Below are 25124 nucleotides of genomic sequence, written 5' to 3'. Positions count from 1 at the left end.
TGAGACTACAGACACTCCCTGAGACGAAGTTCCCACGGAACGTCTGCGACTAACCTGTCCAAGTCGGCCAGGCCGGCTTGAAGAGGCCAGCCTAGAATTTCTAGGACCACTGGCGCTGATTGGATCTGAACCAGGCGTCCCTAGAGGTATCTGGCCCCGACCATCCGAGAAAGTCTGGTCGTCTTCTGTTCCCACACATTTATCAGATACCTGATAGTTATCAGGCAAGGTGATCTTTTCTGGTTGAACCTCAGGGACCGAAGTCACCCGACTAGAGGCTGCTTGGCCTATCTGGTCAATCAGATCCGATTCCTGTGAGGTATCGGGACTAATCTTAGGAAAAGGTAAAGGAAAAGATCTATACAGGGAACGGTAACTACCGCTTCCTGTACTTAAATGTTGGAAGGGAAGAATCGCACCGGTAGTAGTGGTTGATGCTCGATCTAATGTCCTGAATACCGGTGAAAACGTCCCCCCACCCTGAAATTGGGTGGGGGCGCACCTTCAGGCTGTGTACTCCTTTACTTCGGGTTTGGCTGGGTTGGTCCTCTGCTTGTCCGACCAGCCCTTCTTGAACCCTCCTGGAGGAGTCTTGCCTTTCCCGGAAGTACCAGCCGGGCGTCCTTTATGGGCGGTAAAGAAAGGTCCTCGCTTGTTGCGAGGTTCCTTAGCTTTTGCAGCCTGTGGCAAAAAAGTACTCTTGCCCCCGGTGGCATCCTTAATGATTTCATCTAGGTTGGCTCCAAATAGACGATTCCCCTGGAAAGGGAGATTGGTCAAAGTCTTTTTGGAACCTAGGTCAGCTGACCAGCATTTTAACCACAGCACACGTCTGAGGATCACTGCTAACTTAGATGCATGCCCTAACAAGGGAGTAGTGTCCAAGGCTGCGTCACAGATAAACCGTAGCCCTTGTATGATCTGTTCTATCAAATCAGATGTCTCCTGGGGAATATCTTTTCCCCTAAGATCTTGGCGTACCATCTTCGCCCATTCTGTAAGTGTCTGGGAAACTAGACCAATAACAATTACTGGTCTAAATGCTGACCCTATCAGAGAAAAGATAGTGCGGGACTCCGCTTCTATCTTTCGATCCACCGGATCCTTAAAGGACGAAGTGTCCTCCACTGGAATAACCGTGGCTTTATTCAGCCTGGAAATAGGCGGATCCACGACTGGTGGTACCGTCCATTTCTTAATGATGGATTCCTCAAACGGATAGCGTCTAGCAATACGCTTGGAAATAGTAAAGGTACGTTTAGAATGTTCCCATTCTCCTTTAATCTGATTTCCAAAACATTTAGGTACAGGAAAAGCCTTCGCCGTCTTGATGGGCTTATTAGTCCCAAAAGGCCTCTCTGTTTCAGTTGCCTCTGCCGGTAAAGCCTCAAGTTTTAAGGTTTCTTGCACTGCCACAACTAGTGCGTCCACCAATGCTTCTTCCTGAATTATAGCAGGAGAAGAAGCGTCCTCCTCACTGTCTGAGGGGGCTTTACCTGGGATAGCAGCCCTTGCAGAGGAACCTGCAACTGCAGTGACCATCTCTGAATCAGAGTCAGAGGTGTCAGATAGTATAGGGGTAGGCGGGGGTCGCTTCCTTGACCCCCGTCCCTGACAGGCCGCCTCCACCCGAGCCACCATAGACTCCAAAATTGCTGTAAATGACTCTATACTCTGTACACCGGCGGGTCCCGAGGCCCCCTCGAGGGAAACAGGTGGGGGAATCTGTGTGGCAGGGTCCATAATAACTCCAGTTACTTCCTGGATGATATAATTCAAAGTAAAGAAAAACTTTTTTTTTTTTTTTTTTTTGACCCTCAGCGCCACAAAAAACCCCTTAGTGTTACCTGCTAGGGATCCCTATCGATCGAGAGAGAGAGAGATAGACCCCCAGGCTCACCACTTGATGTTCAGAGTTGAACTGCAACAGCTTACAGCGCTGTCTTAGACAAACAGGAAGTCTTTTGGCTGGCTGCCCAGGAAGAAAGGAGGCGGCTCCGCCCCTCTGTACGCCTTCCGGCGCCTCCCCCAAGCTCCACGAGGTGTAGAATCACCTAAAACATGGCCGCCCCCATGCTGGAGACACGAGGCTACGCCAAAATGGCGGCTCGTGCGATCCAGCAAAAAAAATGGCGGCGGCCTGTGCTGACTAGCGGTGTGCTGCAGGCACACAACACTCTCTCTGCATGGGGATATGGCGTGTTTGGTGGTACCGGCCCTGGCGGACCGCATGGCCGTTCAGGAGGCCTGCTATTAGCTGGAGATCTGACTTGGAAGGCAGTCTACATGTCCATGGCTTCTGACTGGTAGGTAGCTTATACTTAACCCATAAGATTCCCAGAATGCCACAGATTACATTTTTAAAACATGTATACAATAGATTGTTAGCTCCCAAACCAAGCCTCCTGGCTTTTGCACACATAAAATCACACTCAAAGTAGGAGGATTTGTGACATGTTATAGGATAGAAAGAAACTCTTTCTTACCATACAGAGAGGGGCCCGCGTTCACCACAAAACCCGTCAGGGAAAACAGGGGGAACATACTACTCACCATACCGGAACCAGGCGGGCACCAACTCCTGACAGTACCCCTCTCCACCGAGGCGGGAGGGCTGTCGACCGATACAGACGCCGTGACTCATGGTCTTTGGCGTTTCAGCGAGACGTTTAACTCGCGGGTTCAGTCCTTTAATGGGACTTTGTCGCGGCCGACTCAGCGCGGAGCTATGGCCTGCACGCGCTCGTAGGCTGAACTGGGGTGACCACCGGATCTCAACATCCAGCCCGTCGCCCAGTTCAGCTTTCTTGCTTGAAGATCTCACAGGAACACTGGAGAAAAAAAGCTGTCCAAAAATCCTTTTAGAAAAAAATTTCTTGCCAGGACCTAAGATCCCAGCAAGGTATCTAGGTCCTTACTCCTAACTAGACAGAAAATAACTGATTTGCTGAGGCAGAGAGAGAGAGGATATACCCTCTGGGACTGCCCCTAGGGTGTGGCCAGAGCTTTTTAATTTCCTGTCTAGTCCTGCTCCTGCGGAGGTAACATAACCCGAAGGTGGTGTATCACCGAGGACTACGTCTGTCGATGAGCGCTAGAGAAAGATAGAATTCAGAGAGTAGTGGTTAATGATTCTTACCCTGAATGGTCTAAGGTAATCAGTGGTGTACCCCAAGGTTCAGTGTTGAGACCCTTACATTTTATTATTTTTTTTAAATGATATAGGATCTGGGATTAAAAGTACAATTTCAGTCTTTGCAGATGACACCAAGCTTTGCAGTGGAATAACTTCCTTACAGGATGTCTCCAACTTACAAGCTGACCTCAATGCACTGCTTCATTGGGCAACTATGTGGCAAATGAGGTTTAATGTTGATAAATGTAAAGTTATGCAGTTGGGGGCTAAGAATATGCATACATCATACATACTAGGGGGAGTAGAACTGGGTGAATCCATAGCGGAGAAGGATCTGTGTGTTCTGGTAGATCCTAAACTTAATAGCATGCAATGCCAAGCCGCAGTTTCCAAAGCAAGCAAAGTCCTTTCTTGTATTAACAGAGGCATAGACTCCAGAGAGAGATATCATTTTGCCCATGTACAAATTAGTAAGACCTCTTCTGGAATATGCAGTTCAGTTTTGGGGACCAGTTCTTAAAAAGGAGAGACAAGTGATGTGTTGGGCGCTTGTGCCGACAGATAGGACCCGCACTGAACTGTAGATAGAATGCAGGGATGTTGGTTCCTGAGGGCAGCACTGTAAGCAGGCAGAAGCCGAAATCCCGCTGGCACATATGGAGCAAGAAAGGACAGGCGCCACTCAGTAATGCAATCACGGTTTACACAAAAACATAGCACACTTACATGAGGGTTTTGTATGGGCTTCTCCTGTTAGTTTCTCTACCCCGTGGCATGGCGCTTTCTTCCTCACAGCCGAACCAGCAGCCGGGAGATGACGCTGCCTCGATAGAGTCCAATGGGGGAGCAGGATCAGTCCAGGAACAGCGGTAAGCCGCTTGTCCACCTTTGATGACATAACGCATTTCGGAGCATGCATGTATAAATACATAAGGGGTCCATATAGTGAACTTCGTGTTGAGTTATTCACTTTAAGGTGAACACAGAGGACAAGGGGGCACTCTTTAGAGGAAAACAGATTTTGTCTCCAAATATGGAAAGGTTTCTTCACCGTAAGAGCTGTGAAAATGTGGAATAGACTCCCTCCAGAGGTGGTTCTAGCCAGCTCACTAGATTACTTTAAAAAGGGCATGGATTTCTTTCTTTCCTAGGTGTACATAATCTAAATGGGTACCAATATTCATAGGTAAAGTTGATCCAGGGAATATCAGATTGCCTCTCGGGGGATCAGGAAGTAATTTTTTTTTCCCCTGCTATAGCAATTTGGATCATGCTTTGCTGGGGTTTTTTTCGCCTTCCTCTGGATCAACTGCGGGTATAGGATTGTGTATCTGGGATTGTAAGGTTGGGCTTTCTTTACTGTTTTTTGTTTATTGGTTGAGCCAGATGGACTTGTGTCTTTTTTCAACCTGACTATGCAACTAGAATTCCATTCGGAACTTCTGTACCCGCACAAAGCAGTTTAGCACCTTGAGGTCAAGAATAGGACGCACCTTGCCTTCCTTCCTTGAGTTAAAACCTTGAAAACGTTTTGATTTTGGAACCGGCACAATCACCCCTTGAAGTAACAAGTCTTGCACTGCCCCACAGAAATCGCCTAAGCGATCTGGGGACAAGTGCAGGTTGGAAGGGAAGAACCTTTCCTGAGGGTACGATTGAAACTTGATCTTGTAGCCGGAGCGAATCACTTAGTGGACCCATTTGTCTTCTATTAGGGAGTTCCACGGATCCGGAAACCAGCAAAGACGTCCCCCCACCCCAGATACGGGTGAGAACGCCACTTCATGCGGAGGAAGTATTGTCCGCAGGTCTGGCAGAACCCACTCGGGGTTTGCCGGACCAAGACTTCTTAGAACCCCCAGCGGAGGCCCTGAAGGGCTTCGATCCCTTGTCTTGAGACCCTGAGGGACGAAAAGGCCATTTGTAAGCTGAAAAGAAAGGCCCCCATCTGTGGCGGGACTCCTTACCCTTGGAAGTCTGAGGAAAATGAGCACTCCTTCCCCGTGAGGCCTTTCCAAAGGAAGCTCCAAACAGGCGATCCCCCACAAATGGAAGATCAGATAAGATCTTCGTTTTAGCATTTTAGCCAGATAATACGCGGCAGGACAACCGCTGGGACGGGAGTCACTTTGGTTGGGGGGCCCATGGAACCCAGCTTAGAGAGGTTGATAAATCCTTGTCTCAGCCCCCTAGGCCGCTCTTATGTGTAAGTCACCCTGTGTCTATTAGGGACACAGGGTGACCAAAGAAATGATGGACTTTATGGACACTAAGAATATGGTTTGGATTACTTCAATTGGGACAGTAATCTTTATTAACAATATTTCTCAAGAAATATGAAGATTTAATCCCACTTTACACTGAGACCTATAGCCTGTTGCCATTAAGTCTGACTCCTAATTAATCAAAGCAATGCTTAGATGTGTACTCCATGTACTGCTACTGGGGTCTCTTGCCATTGTCTGTATAATGTGTTCTGTGTTTATACTTAGGATAATGTGTAATTTTGTATTTTATTTTAGCATTGTTGCCAGCAGTCTGGTCTTCCAGTCTGGTTTAAGTTTGCTGAGTTAATTAGCATGTTAATGATAACCTTGTCTAGATGAGATTAGCCATGAGTCAGCTGTATCTCGTTATCGAACCATTGTGTGATGTTTTGGGTAAATATTCGGGTCATTGTTCATGTAGTGACATACTTCAAGTGTATAAAAAAATGTTTCTTGTTCAAGAGTTAGTTGTTTTAAGATACACACAAGCCAAGTTGTCGGCTAGTTTTGTATGTAAGGCGGCTGGAAAATCTGATATCCATGTTCAAGACTGTAGGAAGCCGTAGACTGACGGAAGCCCACAAAGTGTGGGTCACGGTTCTGTCTAGAAATCAAGGGAGCGGCATCCAAAGAGGTGTCACAGACAAACTGTAGTCCTTGGATCAACTTGACTTGCCAGCTCCGCAAAGGCAAGGAGGAGCTGTTCCCCCTCCAGGTTCCGGTGTAGAGATTTTGCCCACTCTGTCATAGCTTGCGGCAAAAGGGCAATAGTAAATACGGATTTAATTGCAGAACCGATCAGCTGGATCTGTGAAGAGCAAGGACTCTTCAACCGGGATTACAGTGGCTTTATTCAACCTGGAAACCGGGGAGTCCACTACAGGAAGAACTGTCCATTTTTTAAGGAGGGTATCCTCAGAGGTAACGCATTGCAAAACTCTTAGTGATTGCAAAGGTGAGTTTCGGGCACCCCCACTGTTTTGTGACAATATTGTCAAAGAAGACGGGAAAGGGGGAACGCCTTCGCCACTTTTGAGGATCTGTGGGTGCCAAAGGTGACCCGCGCCTCCGATGCTGCGTTAGTCGCATCCTCCATCTTTAAGGTTTCCCGTACTGATACAATCAGTGCATCCATTAGGGCTTTTTCATGTTCGGCTAGAGGAGCAGAGGAATTATCCTCAGTACCTGAGCATGCGGGTAGCATGGACGCAGACCCCGAAGGCCAACTTGCACTCCGCGGCAGCTCAGAATCAGATTCTGGATCTGATGAGACAGAGGAAACAGGTGAAGGCGGGGGATGCTTTTTGCTAGCCCATTTGCCCAGGACCAAATCTACCCTGGACTCCAAGCACTCCAGGACAAAATGTCAGTGCAGTCAGTTGTTGGGACCTGGAGGGCCCAACAGCCTGTGAGAGGGAATAAGGTGGTGAAATATGCTCCAGGGATTCCATGAGTGGAAAGGGGAACCCACACAAAAAAGGTGTAGAACTCTGAAAGCGACACCCCATTGCGCTGTTGTACCACGAGGCCTAGCACAGAGAACTATCACTAATGGTAGAGAGAGGGAGAGAAAATACCACAAAAGGACTCACCACCACCATCGGTCAGGTACTCGCAGCACTGGACTAACACACCATGAGGCAATCAGGAAGAGGAATGTGCAGGGATCAGCACTGGAGGCTGAGGAGAGGCTCCCAACGCCGAATCACCGCCCATCTGGCTCCAAAAACATAGCTGCTGCTATTTTCAATGGGAAGCCACAAGAAAATGGGCCCCGAGGCTACACAAACATGGCCACTGACCTGTTGCACGAAAACCTACAATAAAATGGGGGCCCTAGCAGCACAAAAAACGATCCTAACAGGAAGGGGGGCCCTGGTAGGCTCATCCCCCTCCCTACAGACAATCCTTTGGTCGCCGGCAGCACCCCCCCCCCCATCGCCAGTGCAACACCCCAGACCGACCTAAAAAGGTATGTCCACCCCAGGGGGGGGGGGTTAAGGCCTGCAATAGACCATTGAGACCTTCCCAGGGAGGGGCCAACGACCACTTCAAAACCCTCCAGGGGTAGAGGGGAACAGCTACTTTCCACACCAGGAACAGGGTGGGCACCGCTCCGGACAGACCACCACTCCATCGTAATGTGGGTGCTGTCAGCCAGGAGGAAATGCTGCGACTCAGGCCAAAGCCAGTTGGTATGCACCCTCGCGAAACGTTTAACTCACACATCAGACCCTGTACAGTGGTGGTGCTATGTCGCGGCAGACCTAGTGCAGAGCTGCAGTCTGCACGTGCTCGCTGGTCGGACTGGGGGGACCCTAAAGATCTAGATTATCCAGTTTGTCTCCCAGAGATTGGGAGTATACCCCCTGGGACTGCCCCATAGGCGTAGTTACGTTTTTGTCTGCCTAGTGTCCTACTCCTGTAGGGGGCAGTATAACCCATATTGTCATGAAGAGGAGGAGCTGTGTCCGTCAATGAACGAAAGAAAAATGGCAAAAATTTACATTGCACAAGCTCAGACCCCCATGTAGAAGAGGCCTCCTGTGCATACCTGAACATGAACTGTGTCAGGCAGCCACCACAATGTTTGCTGGGATGTGAAGACACTTTCCTAAATAAACAGACAGATATTTCCATTTGTACTTCATTGTGCTTTACACATACCAATCTGATGAGCTCTTCTTTGATAAGACGGGTAATTTCAGCTTTAGCTTTCTGAACAGCCAATTCACTTGCACCTAAGACATAACAAAAAATGATTATGGTTAACAGACAAAAGGCAGCTACAAATATTTTATTTATAAATTTTGCATTGATAGCTGGGATATGAGTACTTTTAAATCATCTGAATACAATGCTTGTTCTACTGTCAGTCAGAAGTTCCCCAGCTGTTCTGTGAGAAGTGATCTCAAAGCAAGTGTAAGAAAGTACCTTGTTGAAGGAGAGTGTGATGGTTCTGAAGCAGTATGAGTGGAGCTGCATATAGGTGAGCATACTTCAAAGTTATTCGAGATTGTTATACCCAGTGTTGAGGAGGTGGAGACCGCTTCTTGTATAGATAGCAAGGATTGCCAGGACTAGGACAGTAATAATAGGGGATTTTATCTAACCAGAAATTGGAATAAATTACACTGCTGGAACAGTAACCAGGTAGAAATATATAAACCTATTACATGACAACTTTATGGTAGAACTAGAAATGATGCTCTGGTGGACTTGGGAATGTCAAACATTGCGGAGCTCATTATTAATGTTCATATTAAAACATCTGGTTAGCAGTGATCATAACATGAGTTCATTTAATGCTAGCTGTAAACAAACACATACAAGAAAGATAAAAAAAAAAAAAACACTTAAAGTGGTTTTTAAGCCACTTGCATGACTTTCTATAATCCTCTGTTTCCTAAGCCTGTGTACCTCTCTCTGTGTCTTATAAATAAATAAAATAAAAATGCTGTGAGTACCTGATTTCAGTGTGCTGCTCCGCGATCATGTGATCGGCTGGCTCTCTCCTCTCCCAATCTGACAGCTTTGGTGGCGGGGCCAAGATTCCCCTGCTGACGTCACTCAGGAGGAGAGGAGGGGAGAGGGAGAGCTGGCTGCTCATGTGATTGCCGAGCAGCACAATGAAATCAGGTATAGCATTTTTTTTATGAAACGCATAGACAGAGGTACACAGGCTTAGGAGACAGAGGATTATATAGCACATGAACAGTTTATTTCAGCAGGAGAAGGGGCGAACGGGCCAGGACATTGAGCTGACAGACAGGGAAGGTAGGAGAGGGGAAAGGAGGTCAGAGGAGCACAAAGGAGAGCAGAGAGGAGAGCTGCGGATGACACAGGCACGTACACTGGCCACAGGGCTCAGCAGCCATGATACACCAGAGTCAGTTTACAGGGGGGAGGGTAGACACTGGCATGATCAGCCAGGTTTTTTTAGGCGATACAGGGGGGAAAATTACACAGCACAAGCACTATGCTGTATAACATGCTTTAAGGGAACAGGATCCATTTTTTTTTTTTTGTTACGGTAATGCTTTAATTATAAAGAGGAAAATTTCCAAGACTGAGGGCTGCTCTCGGGGATTTAGATTAGGAGGAAATGTTTTCAGAAGAGAAGAACACAAAACAGAAATAAGAATGCTTCAAATTGAATGTATACAAAACCTACTGCAAAATATATTCCCATCGACAATACATTTAAAAAGCTAAAAATAAAACCTGTGTCTCTCTCTTACATCTATATGTCCTCAAAGAGTTGAGGTGTGCTATTTCAAAGCAATGGTTTGTAGAGACTCTTTAATGACTGGCATAGTACCACTGGATTGGCATAAGTGGTAAAAACTTAGACAAAGGAATATCTGTGGATATACAGTGGGGAAAATTATTTGATCCCCTGCTGATTTTGTAAAATTGCTTGCTTGCAAAAAAGGGCAATCATATGTCAAGGTGCTGTCAAGCATATTGTAAGTGAGCTTTTTTGTGGCATTGGCACAGTAAATTCTTTTTTCCAGCAACTCGACCATGCAGCTCATTTTTGTTCAAGTATCGTTGTATTGTGCTCCTTGAAACAACCGTATCGTCTTTCCAGAGCAGCCTGTATTTCTCCTGAAGTTACCATAGGAGGGTTTTCTTTGTATCCTGAAAAAATTCTTCTGACAGTTGAGGCTGCAGTCTCTTTGTCTACCTGACCTTGGCTTGGTATCAAGAGTTCCCTGAACTTTCCACTTCTTAAAAAGTGAACAGTACTGGAATATTCAAGGCTTTGGATTACCTTTTTATATCCTTTTTCAGCTTTATAAGGTTCCATTACCTTGGTATGCAGGTCTTTTGATGGTTCTTTTCTGCTCCCCTTGAATCAGTATCTAGCTAGTCTGCTCAGTGCATCCATACTATAGCCAACAAACTCTTTAATGGCCATATTAACCTGTGTGTGTCATCTTGTGTGTCTGTACCAAGGTCAATCATTTTGATCGGGGCCATTTGGGTGATTTCTATTATCAGGATTCAAAAAGGAGCCAAACAACTATGTGATAATAAATAGCTTCATATAATCACTATCCTTAAAGAAAAAAAAAAACGTTTTCCGGCATATTCAGTTCACCATTTATGGGCAGGCTAAATATGTACCAAGTTGAGCAGCTAGCAATAATGACTGTCTTCTCCCGGTGGGGACGGCCTCTCCCGCCAGGAGAAAACATTGACTCAGCAGGAGGGATTCCCGCATCAACACTGTGATGATGGGGGAATCAAGCAAATTTGCTCCATGTATGGTTGGTCTTAGGCTTTAAAAGAGAAGTATGGGTTTGTTTTTGTTTTATTATTCATACTTACCTAGCTGGATGCAGCACTGGTCAGATGCTGCATCTGTCTCTCCCCCGGCTCCAACATTAAGAACACAGTGATCAAACACTGCTGATCGTGACTGTCAGTCACAGGTGCTCACTGGAGAAGTGGGCTGTGGAAGGGGTGGGACTGGCCAGTTCAGGCTCTCAGCAACTTGCTGAGATGCTGAGCTGGGTGCTTGTCCAGGCATGTGGGTGGATCTCCACAATATGGTCGCGATCATTCCCGAGCCTGAACCAGCTCTGATGTCAGCTGACAGTGGGCTTCACCCGCTGTCTGCTGAAAACTGGTCACAGGAGTGCAAAACGAACTGCACACCTGTAATCCACGGGAGAAGTACAGCGAAATGAGCCTTAGCTGTACTTCACCTTTAAGCTCGAATCTGGAATTTGAAGGAGAAAAAAAAAATATGTCCACCTGGTAGAACTTGGGAGATTGTGTAGAAGAACAGGTGGCAGCCTTAGAAACCCGAGAAACAGATGCCTGATGCCGAATAGCCCAGGAGGCACTCATCGTTTTTTAGGGTAAGCCTTAGGCTCCATGGGTGCCTTTTACTGAGTAGTGGCCTCTGTCTGGCCACCCTACTGTACGGGCCTGCTTGGTGGAGTGCTGCAGAGATGGTTGTTCTTCTGGAAGGTTTTATCTCCACAGAGAAATGCTGGAGCTCTGTCAGAGTGACCATCGGGTTCTTGGTCACCCCCCCTAAGGCCCTTCTCCACCGATCGCTCAGTTTGGCCGGCGGCTTTCTCTAGGAAGAGTCTTGGTGGTTACACACTTCAATTTATGGATGATTGAGGCCACTGTGCTCATTGGGACCTTCAATGCCACAAATTTTTCTGTACCCTTCCCTAGATCTGTGCCTCGATACAATCCTGTCTCGGAGGTCTACAGACAATTCCTTGGACTTCATGGTTTGGGCTCTGACATGCACTGTTAACTGTGGGACCATATAAAGACAGGTGTATGCCTTTCCAAATCATGTCTTATCAACTGAAATGACAACAGGTGGACTCCAATCAAGTTGTAGAAACATCTCAAGGATGATCAGTGGAAACAGGATGCACCTAAGCTCAATTTTGAGTGTCATGGCAAAGGCCGTGAATAATTCTGTGAATGCGATTTTTTTTCTTGTTTATTTTTAATAAATTCGCAAAGATTTTAAACTTGTTGCACATTGTCAGTATGGGGTATTGTTTGTAGAATTTTGAGGAACATAATGAATGTAATCAATTTTGGAATAAGGCTGTGACATAAAATGTAGGAAAGGTGAAGTGATAAGTGTCAATAACAGTCTCTCTCACTTGCTGACTGTACAGTGCCTTGAAAAAGTATTACTACCCCTTGAAAATTTTCCACATTTTGTTATGTTACAACCAAACACATACAATTACTGTATTTTATTGGGCTTTTATGTGATAGAACAACACAAAGTGGCACATCATGGTGAAGTGGAAGGAAAATGAAAAATGGTTTTCACATTTTTTTTTTTACAAATAAATATTTGAAAAAAGTGTGGCATGCATTGGTATTCAGCCCCCTTTACTCTGATACCCCTAACTAAAACCTGGTGGAACCAATTTCCTTCAGAAGTCACCCAATTAGTAAATAGAGCCCACCTGTGTGTAATTTAATCTTAGTATAAATACAGCTGTTCTGTGAAGCCTTCAGAAGTTTGTTTGAGAACCTTAGTAAACAAACAACATCATGAAGGCCAAGGAACACACCAGACAGGTGTGGGATAAAGTTGTGGAGAAATTCAAAGCAGGATTAGGGTCTAAAAAAATATCCCAAGCTTTGAACATCTCACGGGGCACTGTTCAATCCTTCATCCGAAAATGGAAAGAGCATGGCACAACTACAAACCTACCATGACATGGTCGTTCACCTAAAAATGGGACAAAGCTTCTCAGCTTTAATCTGAGAAGCAGCAGAGGGGTCCACAGTAACTCTGGAGAAGCTGCAGAGATCCATAGCTCAGATCCAGCTGCTCCAGATGATGTTGATGTGACGAAACGTGTAGGGTGGAGCTACAGAGTCACACGTCACTTCCGGTACAGTGTATCCAATCCCTGGAACGTGGAAGCGTTGTGGCAACTCTACGATCCCGCTGATAGTGAACTGCTAACTTGTAAGTTCTCTGCATTTTCTTCCCTGTTTTGGAAATACTACGCAATGGGGGATCTCTTCCTTTTGTCTTGAGTACACCAGACCCACGGGACATCCGAGAGGGCGACGTAGCGGCACCGACCATACAGACCCACTAGATACCCAAGAGGGGGTTATTTCATATGGGACAGATACTCAACATATGTAGCCTGCGCCCCTGTGAAAAGGGGGATTCCGTGTGGTGAGTGCAATACCTAGCGGGGGGCCACGGGTAGAAGCACTTGATACACCTGCATGGTATCTGGAGGATTAATCACCTGGAAATTTGGACACTACACTTTAAACCCGAATCCCTAGAGACTGTTTTGTATATTATTATTCCAACCAATTATTTGCCATTGTAGCATTATCACTCAACAGGCACTATTGCACTTGGCATAATAGCATATATCACTCCCTGCCAAACAGGGATCACAGCAGCATGCTTTTTTATGGTTCTATAATAAATAATAATCTCATCCAGCACATCTATTTTCTTCTATGCACCGAGTTCATATTTTTTACACCCAGAACTTAGCACCTTTACAGTTAAATATAATTTATTGGGTTCACAGGAAGGATATTTATCCAAGCATCTGGCACGCTGGCACTTTTCTTCAATTGTAACACGTTGCACTTTATATATAATTTAAACAGCATTATTTAATGTAAGCATCCAGCACGCTGGCACTTTTCTCCATTTAAAGGCACAGTGCACTTTATATATTTATGTTTATCCATACGGTATTATCTAATGTTTATTGCAATTAATAAATGACGGTATTGTATGTGATTGCCGTGGTATATTTTGTACACATAGGCATCTTATTACACACTGCTTGCATTCAGCATATTTACACATTCCCTCTGAAGTGGTAGCGCCACATACCAACACCATACCATATTTTTTATACCCATACCCCAACCCCAAGGGGTAGGTTGGAGCCAGCTTACACCACATTTCTACATATAGGCTCTCCATAGCGCTGGTTATACCTGACTTTTACATATAGCAGAGTGTGTGGGGTTATGGCTTCAGGGACAGCCCCATAGGCGTGGTAAAGCTTTTTCCTGCCTAGTGTCCTACTCCTATAGGGGGCAATAAAACCCAATGGTCAAGAAGATATGAAGCTGCATCTGTCAATGAACGATAGAGAAATACCTTTTCTCATGAGCAGTGTATAGCAGTCTTGTGACTTCTATTAGTGTATGGCCAAGCACTGGTTAAAGCTTGTAGGAGTAGTTCTCATTCTACTTTGAGTGTTCTATGAGGCTGCAGGACCCCCCACCCTCTGTCTGGACAGTGCTGAGTGGCCCGTGCTGATAACATGCACAAGAAAAAAAAAACAAAAAACAATACACAAACAGAGCATGTGCAGAGTGACTCCAAAGGCTCTGCCTTATCAGGAGATGGATTGAGGACAGTAAGAGAGGAGGATCTGAGAAGACCGGATCAAACAGCCTTTTTACACAATGCGGATGATTACCCCTTAAGTTCCACAGCGAGTACAGCAAGCATGCTTTACTGCATATACAAACTGATTTTACTGTTTTGGGTTTAGTAATATTTTAACCACTTCAGCCCCAGAAGGTTTTACCCCCTTAATGAGCAGGCTGTTTTTTGCGATTCGGCACTGCGTTGCTTTAACTGACAATTGTGCAGTCACGCGACGCCGTACCCAAATACAATTGATGTCCTTTTTCCCACAAATAGTTTTTTTTGGGTGTTATTTGATCACTTCTGTTTTTTCATTTTTGCTCCAATATTTGAAAAAAACACCAATATTTTCTACTTTAACCACTTAAGCCCCGGAGGATTTGGCTGCTAAACGACCAGAGGGTATTTTGCGATTCGGCACTGCGTGACTTTAACGGACAATTGCGCGGTCGTGCGACGCTGTACCTAAACGAATTTGGCGTCCTTTTTTTCCCACAAACAGAGCTTTCTTTTGGCGGTATTTGATCACCTGTGCGATTTTTTGATCACGCGCTATAAACAAAAAAAGAGCGTAAATTTTGCAAAAATAGCAATATTTTTCCCTTTTTTTTATATGAAATTCCCCCCAAAAAAATGTAAAAATCAAAATTTTTTAATATTTTCGGCCAATTTGTTTTATGCTACCTATGTTTGGTAAAAAAAAAAAATCGCAAAAAGCGTATTTTGATTGGTTTGCGCAAAAGTTATCGCGTTTACTAACAAAGGGAAAGATTTTTGTCATTTTTGTTGTTTTTTTTTTAACGCGTAATGGCGGCGATCTGCGATTTTTTTTTGCGGTACTGCGACATTGCGGCGGACAGATTGGACCCTTGACTGACATTTTTGACACTTTTGGGGTTACCAGTGACATTTCTACAGTAATCAGTGCTATATATATGCACTGTTACTGTAAAAATACACTGGTAGTGAAGGGGTTAACTTTATTTGAGAGGGAGGGGCTGTGTGTGTCCCTAGGGGCGTGATTCTAACTGTGATTGGCTGTGGCTTCAACTGTATGCAGAGTGATCAATGGATCTACATAGTAGATCCATGTGATCATCTCTCATACAGAGAGGAGAATGACAGGCAGCTTGTTTACACAAGCTGCCTGACTTTCTCCCTCTCCCCCGCCGATCGCAGAGTGGCCGGCGGCGATCGGGTCCGCCGGTCACACGCGCGGGGGGGGTCCGTGACCACGCGGGAGCGCGCCTCCGGCGGCGCGCGCTCCCTAAACCCTCACAGGCGAGCGACGTAGACCTACGTCACTTTGCCTGTGAGGGGCTGACCGCCGCCGTAGATAGTCGTGCGGCGGTCGGCAAGTGGTTAAAACATTCCCAATAAAAAAAAAAAAAAAAAAAAAAAAAAAAACACATTTTTTTAAATCATTTAGGTCAAAAAATTTAGGCCAATTTGTATTCTGCTGCTGGTAAAAAAAGAAACACCAAAAGCGTATAAATGGTTTGCGCAAAAGTTACAGCGTTTACAAACTACAGGATAGATTTATGGACTGTTTATATTTTTTTTATTAGTAATAGCAGCGATCTGCGTTTTTTATCGGGGCTGCGACATTGCGGCGGACAAATCTGACACTAAGTGACACTTTTTGGGGACCAATGCTAAATAATATGCACTGGTACTGTATAAATGACACTGGCAGGGAAGGGGTTAACACTGGGTGTGATCAAGTGGTTAAATGTGTTCCCTAGATGTGCTTACTGTTTTGGAGATGGATTGAACAGAGGCAGAGAGAGATTAGCTGAATCACACAATCTTTCCCTGCCTCTCTGACAGGAGAGCCATCTTACATTGTTTCATATCAGAAAGCTGTCAGTTTTTCCGATGATCGCGGGAGGCCGGTGGCAATCGAGCCCGCTCCTCCCGCAGTCTGGCTCCTGCTGCGTCTAACTACAGCAGGAGTTGTGCCGCCAAAACCGCGTGCACATAATCACATGTATCGACGTGATTATGCGCAGCCGAGCCACCCTGCCTCATTAAATCTGCGTGGGGCGGTCGGCAAATGGTTAAGCAAGAATTAAAAGCAACTCATTGAACCAAATTATAACAGAATACAGCACAGAAAAAAGGGTGGGAATCCCTGCTGTCCTGCAAGATTCCAGGTAATTAACTCCCAATCATCTTCCAGGACAGCACGAGAGGTCAAGCTAGAAAAAACATTAAGGGGGCTACTGCTTACAGGACCTATTCCCACAAGGCTTAGTCCCAACAGGAGAGTAGGACAACCTGGATGTGTTTTATTTATGAACATTGGGCTAGGCTGCTGCTCTGTAGAGCTGTTGTAGTAAAATACTAAATGCTCTGTTCATGCTAAGGCCAAAAATCTGTGAAATTACCTGTTAATCCATTGGTATAGGTAAATTCTATCTCAGAAATGTTTATATTACTAATCAGTCACTAGGATTTGGCCCTGGTGTCCTAGATCATTGCTGACTGGGAGTATCCAGTGATATTACTTAGCCTATGGTATTTGCACACCTTAGCAACCAAAAGGGCGTTTTCGGCTTTAACCACTTCCCAACCGTCATATAGTAAAATGACGGCTGCAAAGTGGTTGTCCCATCCCGGCGTCATATGACATCCAGCAAAATAGGCTGTTCTGCACGGGGGGCACGCAGAGCGGCGATCGGTGGTGCGGTGTGTCACACACACCGCATCTCCAATCCCGGTGTAACGTGAGAATTACCTACCCCGTGAGAAAAACCTACCCTCGTCACTTCCGGCCAGGAACAGCTGAGCAGCGCACATGCTCACAGCCCCGGATACCTAATGAAAGAGCTGAGGACCTGACTAGTGCGCATGCGCACTAGTAGGAAATTATCACAGTGTCCGTGAAAAAAACCTACCCACGCCACGCTTACATTAAAACAAGTGTGCTGCAATATAAGTCATCTCCGCTCCTATCCCTGTCACTGCCCTGATCTTGGCTAGTAAATATAAAAGCGGGTCTCGGCTCCGTGATTTAGGTTCTCATACACCAGCCGCCGCTTTTATATTTAGTAGCCGAGATGAGGGAAGTAACAGGGACAGGAGTGGAGATCACTCGTATTGCAGCCCAGCTGTTTTAATGTAAACGCCGCATTAGACACAGTGCCGTGGAACCGGAAGTGACGAGGGTAGGTTTTTCTCACGGGTAGGTAATTCTCACGGAACACCGGTAAAGAGCCTAATAACGTAGGCTTTTTACCATTTGATCAGCTCTGTCAAATCATAGCTGGTCACATAGTAAACAAGAAGTGCCGTTGATCGGCTTTACTTAGTTTGCGCCCAACTGCCGCGAGTAGAGCCAATTGGCGGCTCTCCTGACCGGGGGGGGGGGGGGTTTGTGCTGGTAATCAGAGCATTAATTACCAGTGCAGACCCTTGGGGGATACAACTAGAGCCATCATGGATTGCCCACCCATGGCCACCAGGGATGCCCACCAGGGATTCCAATCAGTGCTCAGGGAGCCTGTTTGTGCCCTGCTCATCAGTGCTGCCCATCATTGCCATCAGCACCACCCACCAGTACCCATCATTGCCATCTCTCAGTGCCACCCACCAGTGACCTATATATCATTTTTGGAGCTCTAGTGTCATTGTATTTATTTGTTTTTTACAATGCCTGATTTATTTTTATTTATTTTTGTAGTTGGGTGTAGATTGACAATCTTTTTTTAGTATTTTGTATTTTTATGGCGATTATCACAGTGCCACAATTTTGCCACTATTAGTTTTGTTTCTGTATTGCCATTTATTTAGCTTTAGTGGCTTTTTATATCAATTTAATACCATTACTAATTTGATCTTTATTGATCTGAATTGATTCTGAGTCTGTATTATTGCAAATATCCGTGTATTGGCAAGTTTCCCACTTCCAACATGGTGTCTGTAGCGGGCTCCCAAGGTTCAAACTAAGGCATCAGCACGCCGCCCGTACCCCAGGAAAACATCAGTTGACGAAACGCATCGGGTCACAGCGTGCGGACGTCACCCACGTAACCTGGAAGGACGGGTGGACCTAGCTGCTGGCCAGCATATTGTTTTAAGGCGCTTTACTCTGCACCTTATGTAAGTGTAATTCTTTATCGCAATAAATTGTATATTTGGTTTTACACTATGGAGCTTCTATTTCTCTTTATGATGATTGCAACATTCATCTGTGGACCATTGTGAGTGGGACTTAGTGGTTGCCGATACCCCTCCAGGCTTTGCTAATTGGAGCCCTGCTGTTTCTGGGTAACCCATTTGCCTTTGGTGGTGTATACCGGCGTTATCATACATGCTCTCTGGTAAGCAGACTTGCATGAGGTGGCGGATCTAAGCACTGGGAGTGAAGGATTCACGCAGCACATTATTTACCATCAGCTTCACCTATATCACGTTTGGGACATTTTATTATCACTTTTTTAGATATACATTTCTTTACTACTTTATGCATATTATTTCACGGTTATTGATGGTTGTTTATTGGGGTTCATTACTTCATTTATTATCATTTAGCGCAGCTTGTTTTACTAGTGCCCATCAGTGCCAGCTATCAGTGCTGCATATTAGTGCTTAATCATCCGTGCCACCTCATCCGTGCCTCCCCATCCGTGCCTCCCCATCCGTGCCTCCCCATCCGTGCCTCCCCATCCGTGCCTCCCCATCCGTGCCTCCCCATCCGTGCCTCCCCATCCGTGCCTCCCCATCCGTGCCTCCCCATCCGTGCCTCCCCATCCGTGCTCGTCAGGAAAAAATTTACAAAATTTTATAACAAACAAAAAACTTTTTTTTTAAAAACTGTTAAGCAAAAAAGAAAAAACCTTGTGGTTATCAAATACCACCAAAAGAAAGCTCTATTTGTGGGGAAAAATGACAAAGATTTGGTTTAGGTACAGTGTTGCATGACCACACAATTGTCATTCAAAATGCAACAGAGCTAAAAGCTGAAAATTGGCCTGGGCAGGAAAGGGGTGTAACTGCCCTGCATGGAAGTGGTTAAAGAGATGTAAGGAAGGATAATCGTCTTTCTCTCAACACTGCCTAAATGTCACTACAGAAAGTGGAAAAATGTCTAGGGCTATGAAATGTGTCTAGGCCCTGGCCACCAACATTTCTTTTAAGGAAATGTGTTTTGGGGATTTTAAAGGGTGCCTTGACTGAAGAAAGAGAAACACCAATCTATTCCATGTGTACGCTCATAATCAAGCAATGCAACAGGAATATAGGAAAAATAATCCAAGCATATACTTCAATGTTCTGCATTTAAATACATAGAGATGTAGTATACTGCAGAAGAATGCAGCCGAGGTCAACAACCAGCAATACCTATGCCACAAAGCAGACAATTCACATAACATATTATAGGTATAACCTAGTCTCTGGCTACAAACACATATTAGGCCCAGCCTTTACCCCTAGACCTAAACCTAACCAAAGGTTTTAGTTGGAATAGAACTAAATAGGATATTACGTAATAAATCAATGCATATATACAAAGTGATTCCCCCCAATACACTGCAGTAAACATGAGTAGCTTTATCTAGCTCACACTAAGGAAGGAAAGCCAAAACCTAAGGTCCTCACCAGCCTAAACCTAGAGGTAAATTAAAGGCAAACCCCACCTTTTGCAACTGCACTTGTATTTGCAATCATTGCCCTGGTAGTCCGCTGATACTTCCTCCAGCTCTCCAACTGAAAAGCTGGATACACACTATAAAATTTTCTTTTGATTTTTTTTTCTTTATTTCTACCAAAACCAAATAGGAGGTCAAACCTATACACTTTCAATTTGTATGCAGTAAAGCTGGATACACACTATACAATTTTTGTTCTATCTCCTTTAGATTTACCTTAAACTATGTAGTGCAAGGGCCTGCCTGATTGCATACAAATTGACCATGTTTAGGTTTGACCTTATTTTATATGGTTTTGGTAAATCTAAAGGAAAAAATCTAAAGAACATTGTATAGTGTGTATACAGCTTTAGGCAGGCCCTTGCACTACATAGTTGAAGGTAAATCTAAAGGAAATAGAACAAAGTTTGTATAGTGCGTATCCAACTAAAGTCTGTACCTTGATACAGAGAGCTGTAGGAAGAGCCTGCAGGAACCTGGCATTGCACCTGTGACTTGCTGACTGACTGCAGGTGCAATGCTTTGAGAACTGCTCTGCCAAAATAAATAAATGCAAAAATATGTTCATTTTTTTTTCTCAAAATGGGCATAGGCATTAAAGCTGCTGACACCCACAAGAGTGGCAAACATATTAGCCAGAAGAAAGGAGAATTCCGACACCTGCAGGCATCAGTCATTTAACTCAGGGTTGTCTATGCAGCCTTGCACAGAGGTGTAGCCCAGGAGACTGACAATTGTTGCAGCATCCACATTTTGTGCTTCTTGTTTAGCCTATAGGGTGGGCTATTGCCTCAAACCTAGCAAAAAAAAAAAGTCTAATTAACCATTTGCCTCTAGGCACTTTTACCCCCTTTCTGCCCAGACCAATTTTCAGCTTTCAGCACGGTCACAATTTGGACAATTGCATGGTCATGCCACACTGTACACATGACATTTTTAGAATTTTTCTTTCCGTGGTATTAAATCACCACTGGGTTTTTTTCAAATTTTTTGTTAAAGAAATAAGACCAAAAATTACCATCACTGATGAGTGCAGCCTCATCGGCGCACATTGGCAGCACTGGTGTGACTACGCTGATAATCAGTGCCTAGATGTCCCTTTAACACAATCCGGTTATCGGCTCTTTCCTCTCCTCACACTGTCAGCCTGAGAAAAGAAAAGCCGATAACCGGCTTGTGTTTACATCAGTGATCAGCTGCCATTGGACACAGCTGATCACATGGGTCGCTGTGACTGGCCATTTACCCCACAATCTGTGATCAGCTTTGTCCACGTGATCATGGAAGGAGGTCAATGAACGCCCTCCCGGCAAAGTAAGCCCTCACTGTAGCCGTCTTTCGGCTATAGCATGAGTGGGAAGGGGTTAAACCACAGCAGAGACAACCTCCCAAGGGTACCCCAAACTGTCTCCCCTACAGTATGAATATAGTAGGAAGGACAGCTTTAAGTAAAAACACCAATTTACCTTGGAGATGTTGGTACCCACATCTGCCAGATTTGAAGCAGCTGGCATGGCTGAATAAGTCTGCATGGTGTAGCACTGCTGACTAGAGGAATACTCAGCTGTAATACTCCTGGGAAGGTCCAGGTACACCTACTGCTCACTCCATCCCTCACCTGCTTCGATCCCCCTCCTTGGCCTGTGCACTGGAAGTGCATCACCTGGCTGAAAGTAGTCCGGGACCCTGTACTCATCTGCTACTATCTCACTGACATCAAGGAGGAGCACGGACATCCCTCAGCCTTTCACATACAACTCCTTCCAAAAGACTCCGGGAAGCTGACAGATATGGTCCATTCAAAGCATGGCTCAAACAGAGGCCTTAGGGAAAATGGCCCCAGTCCAGAACGCAGCCATGCACCTTCATGCTGAGGAGGGCTATAGTCTGTTTTGGCAGTGTAGTATTCCTGATTATAGCATCCATAGCTGGTTTGAAGACGTATTGTTCTCAAAGCCCAATGCCGCCACAAACGTATGTTTCACACAATTATCTGAGGGTCAATGGCAGCAGCGAACAAGCTCCTTTTCAGGGATTGGGACCATGGTTTGGTAAAGTAAAATTAAAGACAAAATTGAGCATAAGGCGTGGCTCACTAAAGAGAACAGGATTCTGAAAAGGGTAGGATTATAATCTGCCAGTATGGTGCTCATATTGTTAAGGCGAAAAACAGTTAGATCTACAGTAGGAAAGGACCACTTTTTAAAAAAATCCTTACTAAACAGGTACAGAGACCGCAAATACTTAGGAAAAATGGATTTTTGTAAGATCTTACCGTAAAATCCTTTTCTCTTAAGCTCATTGACAGACGTAGTCTTCTTGATTCTCAAGAGCTGGGTTATGTTGTCTCCGCAGGAGTAGGACTAGGCAGAAAGACAAAACGTTCTGGCTCCACCTTAGCTGCAGTCCCTGAGGGTATATCCTCCCTCTCTCTGCTACAGGGAATCAGTTCTGTTCTAAAGCAGTAACAGAGAATTTAACCCAACCCAACTCAATGATCGAGGGGCGGGTACTACGTCTGTCAATGAGCTTAAGAGAAAAGGATTTTACGGTAAGATCTTACAAAAATCCATTTTTCTCTATCGCTCATTGACAGACGTAGTCTTCTTGATTCTCAAGAGCTGGGACATCCAGAAGCAGTGCCACAAATGAGGGGTGGGATTGACAAAATCAAATCCAATCTAGAAGGCCCAACCGGTTCCAAACTAGAAGTTTTAAAGGCTCATTATAAACAAAGAATGAGACTCAAAAGAAAAATTTCCAACAGAAAAAACCCTCGAGGTAGACCACTGGTCTCCTCAAATGGCGGCCTGCAAAACCTTGCGGCCAAACGAGGCATCAGACGATGCCATTACATCAACTTTATAATGTCTTGTAAAGGTATGCACCGACGACCAGGTAGCCGCCTTGCACACCTGGACCACTGACGCCTGATGGCGAAAGGCCCATGACGCACTAAGTGCCCGAGTGGAGTGCGCCTTAACAGGGAACGGGGGCTCCCGACCCTTAATAGAATAAGCCTGTACTACCGTCTGTCTGATCCATCTGGAAATGGTCGCGGCAGATGCAGGCAACCCCTTTTTGGGTCCATCTGGGATCACAAAAAGTGAATCCGTCTTGCGAAACGAGTCTGTCGTTTTCAAGTATACCCTGATCGCCCGGACCACATCCAAGGAGTGTAAAGCAAACTCCCGAGGATGACTGGGCTTAGGACACAGGGAAGGTAACACAATTTCTTCATTCAGATGAAATTCTGAAACCACTTTTGGTAGGAAGGATGGATTTGGACGAAGAACCACCTTATCTCTATGAACCACCAGATATGGTGAACGACAAGATAATGCGGCCAGTTCTGACACCCTGCGTGCAGAAGTAATAGCCACCAAGAAGGCCACCTTCTGGGACAACGTAGGTAGAGGAATCTCCCTAATATCTTCAAAGGGAGGTTTCTGAAGAACCGACAACACTAAATTAAGATCCCAGGGGGGTAACGGCGCGTGCACTGGCGGAGCCAGATGTCGCACCCCCTGGATGAAATTCCGCACCAAGGAATGAGTAGCCAAAGGCTTCTGAAAGAAGATAGCTAATGCTGAGACCTGACCCTTGATAGTACTCAAGGCCAGTTTCTGCTCAACCCCTTGTTGCAGAAAAGCTAATATTCGACTAATCGAATAAGACCGAGGACGGAACCCCAAAGGTTCACACCATGCAATGTAGGACTTCCATGTGCGATGATAAATCTTTCTGGAAGTCGCTTTCCTTGCTTCAACTAGAGTAGGAATAACTGAAGCTGACAATCCCTTGTCCTTCAGCACCTGGGTCTCAATAGCCAGGCCGTTAAAGCCAGCGATCGTAAAGCAGGATGGAAGATCGGTCCCTGAGACAGTAGGTCCTCCCTGAGAGGAAGTCTCCACGGGACGTCCGCCACCAGTCTGACCACGTCGGCGTACCAAGCTCGACGAGGCCAGTCCGGAGCTACCAGAATTACTGGAATTCCTTCCTCCTCTATCCTGCGAAGAAGTCTTGGCAGTAACGCGAGAGGAGGGAAGGCATACATTAGCTGGTATTGCCCCCACGGGGCGATCAGTGCGTCTGCGGTTTCTGCTAGAGGATCGCGGGAGCGAGCCACGAATCTCTGAACTTTCCTGTTGAATCGTGATGCCAACAGATCCACATCCTGGGTGCCCCACCGTAGGCACAACTGGTGGAAAACGTCTGGATGGAGGGACCATTCCCCCTGATCCAGAGTCTGACGGCTGAGATAATCTGCCTGCCAATTCTCCACCCCCGGAATGAACACCGCAGAGATTGCTGGAACAAATCGTTCCGCCCAGCGAAGAATGCAAGCCACTTCTTTGGCCGCTCGGACACTCTTGGTGCCCCCCTGGTGATTGACATAAGCCACGGCCGTGGCATTGTCCGACTGGATCCGAACCGGGCTGCCCTGGAGCTGCTCGGTCCAGTGAATCAGACAAAGTCTGATCGCTCTCAGTTCCAATACATTTATCGGTAACCTGGATTCTTCCGGGGACCAAAGTCCCTGGACAGATAACTGACCGAGAATTCCTCCCCATCCGGATAGACTGGCATCCGTGGTCACTATCGTCCAATATATTGGCAGAAATGACTTTCCCTGGCTGAGCATCGGAGACCGAAGCCACCAGACCAGAGACTCTCTGGTCTGTTTGCTCAATCGGATCTGATTGTCCAGGGATTCCGGATTCCGATTCCATCTGAGAAGAATCTCTTGCTGAAGAATTCGGGTATGGGACTGGGCAAATGGGACTGCTTCGAACGAAGCCACCATCAACCCCAGAACCCTCATGCAAGTCCGAAGAGAAGACCAGCTGTTGGAGAGTAACAACTGGACTGCTGATTGAATCTTTCGGAGTTTCCCTACCGGAAGAAAAACTCTTGTCCTGACTGTGTCTAGAATTAGACCCAGATATTCGAGCCTCTGGGTGGGAACCAGAAATGACTTTTGCTGGTTCACCAGCCACCCGAATTCCTGTAAAGAAATCATAGTAATTTCTATGTTTTGTAGCAAGGTCTGAGGAGACTCTGCATGAAGCAGAAGATCGTCTAGGTAACCAAGGATCGATATGCCTCTTTGGCGCAGAAGTGCCAACATTGGG

At 45.7% G+C, this 25124-nt stretch overlaps 1 protein-coding gene across 1 annotated transcript in view; it reads right to left on the bottom strand.

Annotated features, from left to right (window-relative positions):
• Positions 1–25124, bottom strand: part of DDX46 (DEAD-box helicase 46) — a 395525-nt gene that overhangs the window by 45197 nt on the left and 325204 nt on the right. Inside the window, exon 22 of the mRNA XM_082254255.1 lies at positions 8071–8144. Within this exon, the coding sequence (XP_082110381.1) occupies positions 8071–8144 (74 nt within the window). The remainder of the gene's footprint in view (positions 1–8070; positions 8145–25124) is intronic.

The sequence above is a fragment of the Pelophylax lessonae genome (genome assembly GCF_965119305.1).
Source record: "Pelophylax lessonae genome assembly, chromosome: 4".
NCBI classification, from domain to species: Eukaryota; Metazoa; Chordata; class Amphibia; order Anura; family Ranidae; genus Pelophylax; species Pelophylax lessonae.
This window is presented reverse-complemented; position numbering and strand designations above follow the sequence as displayed.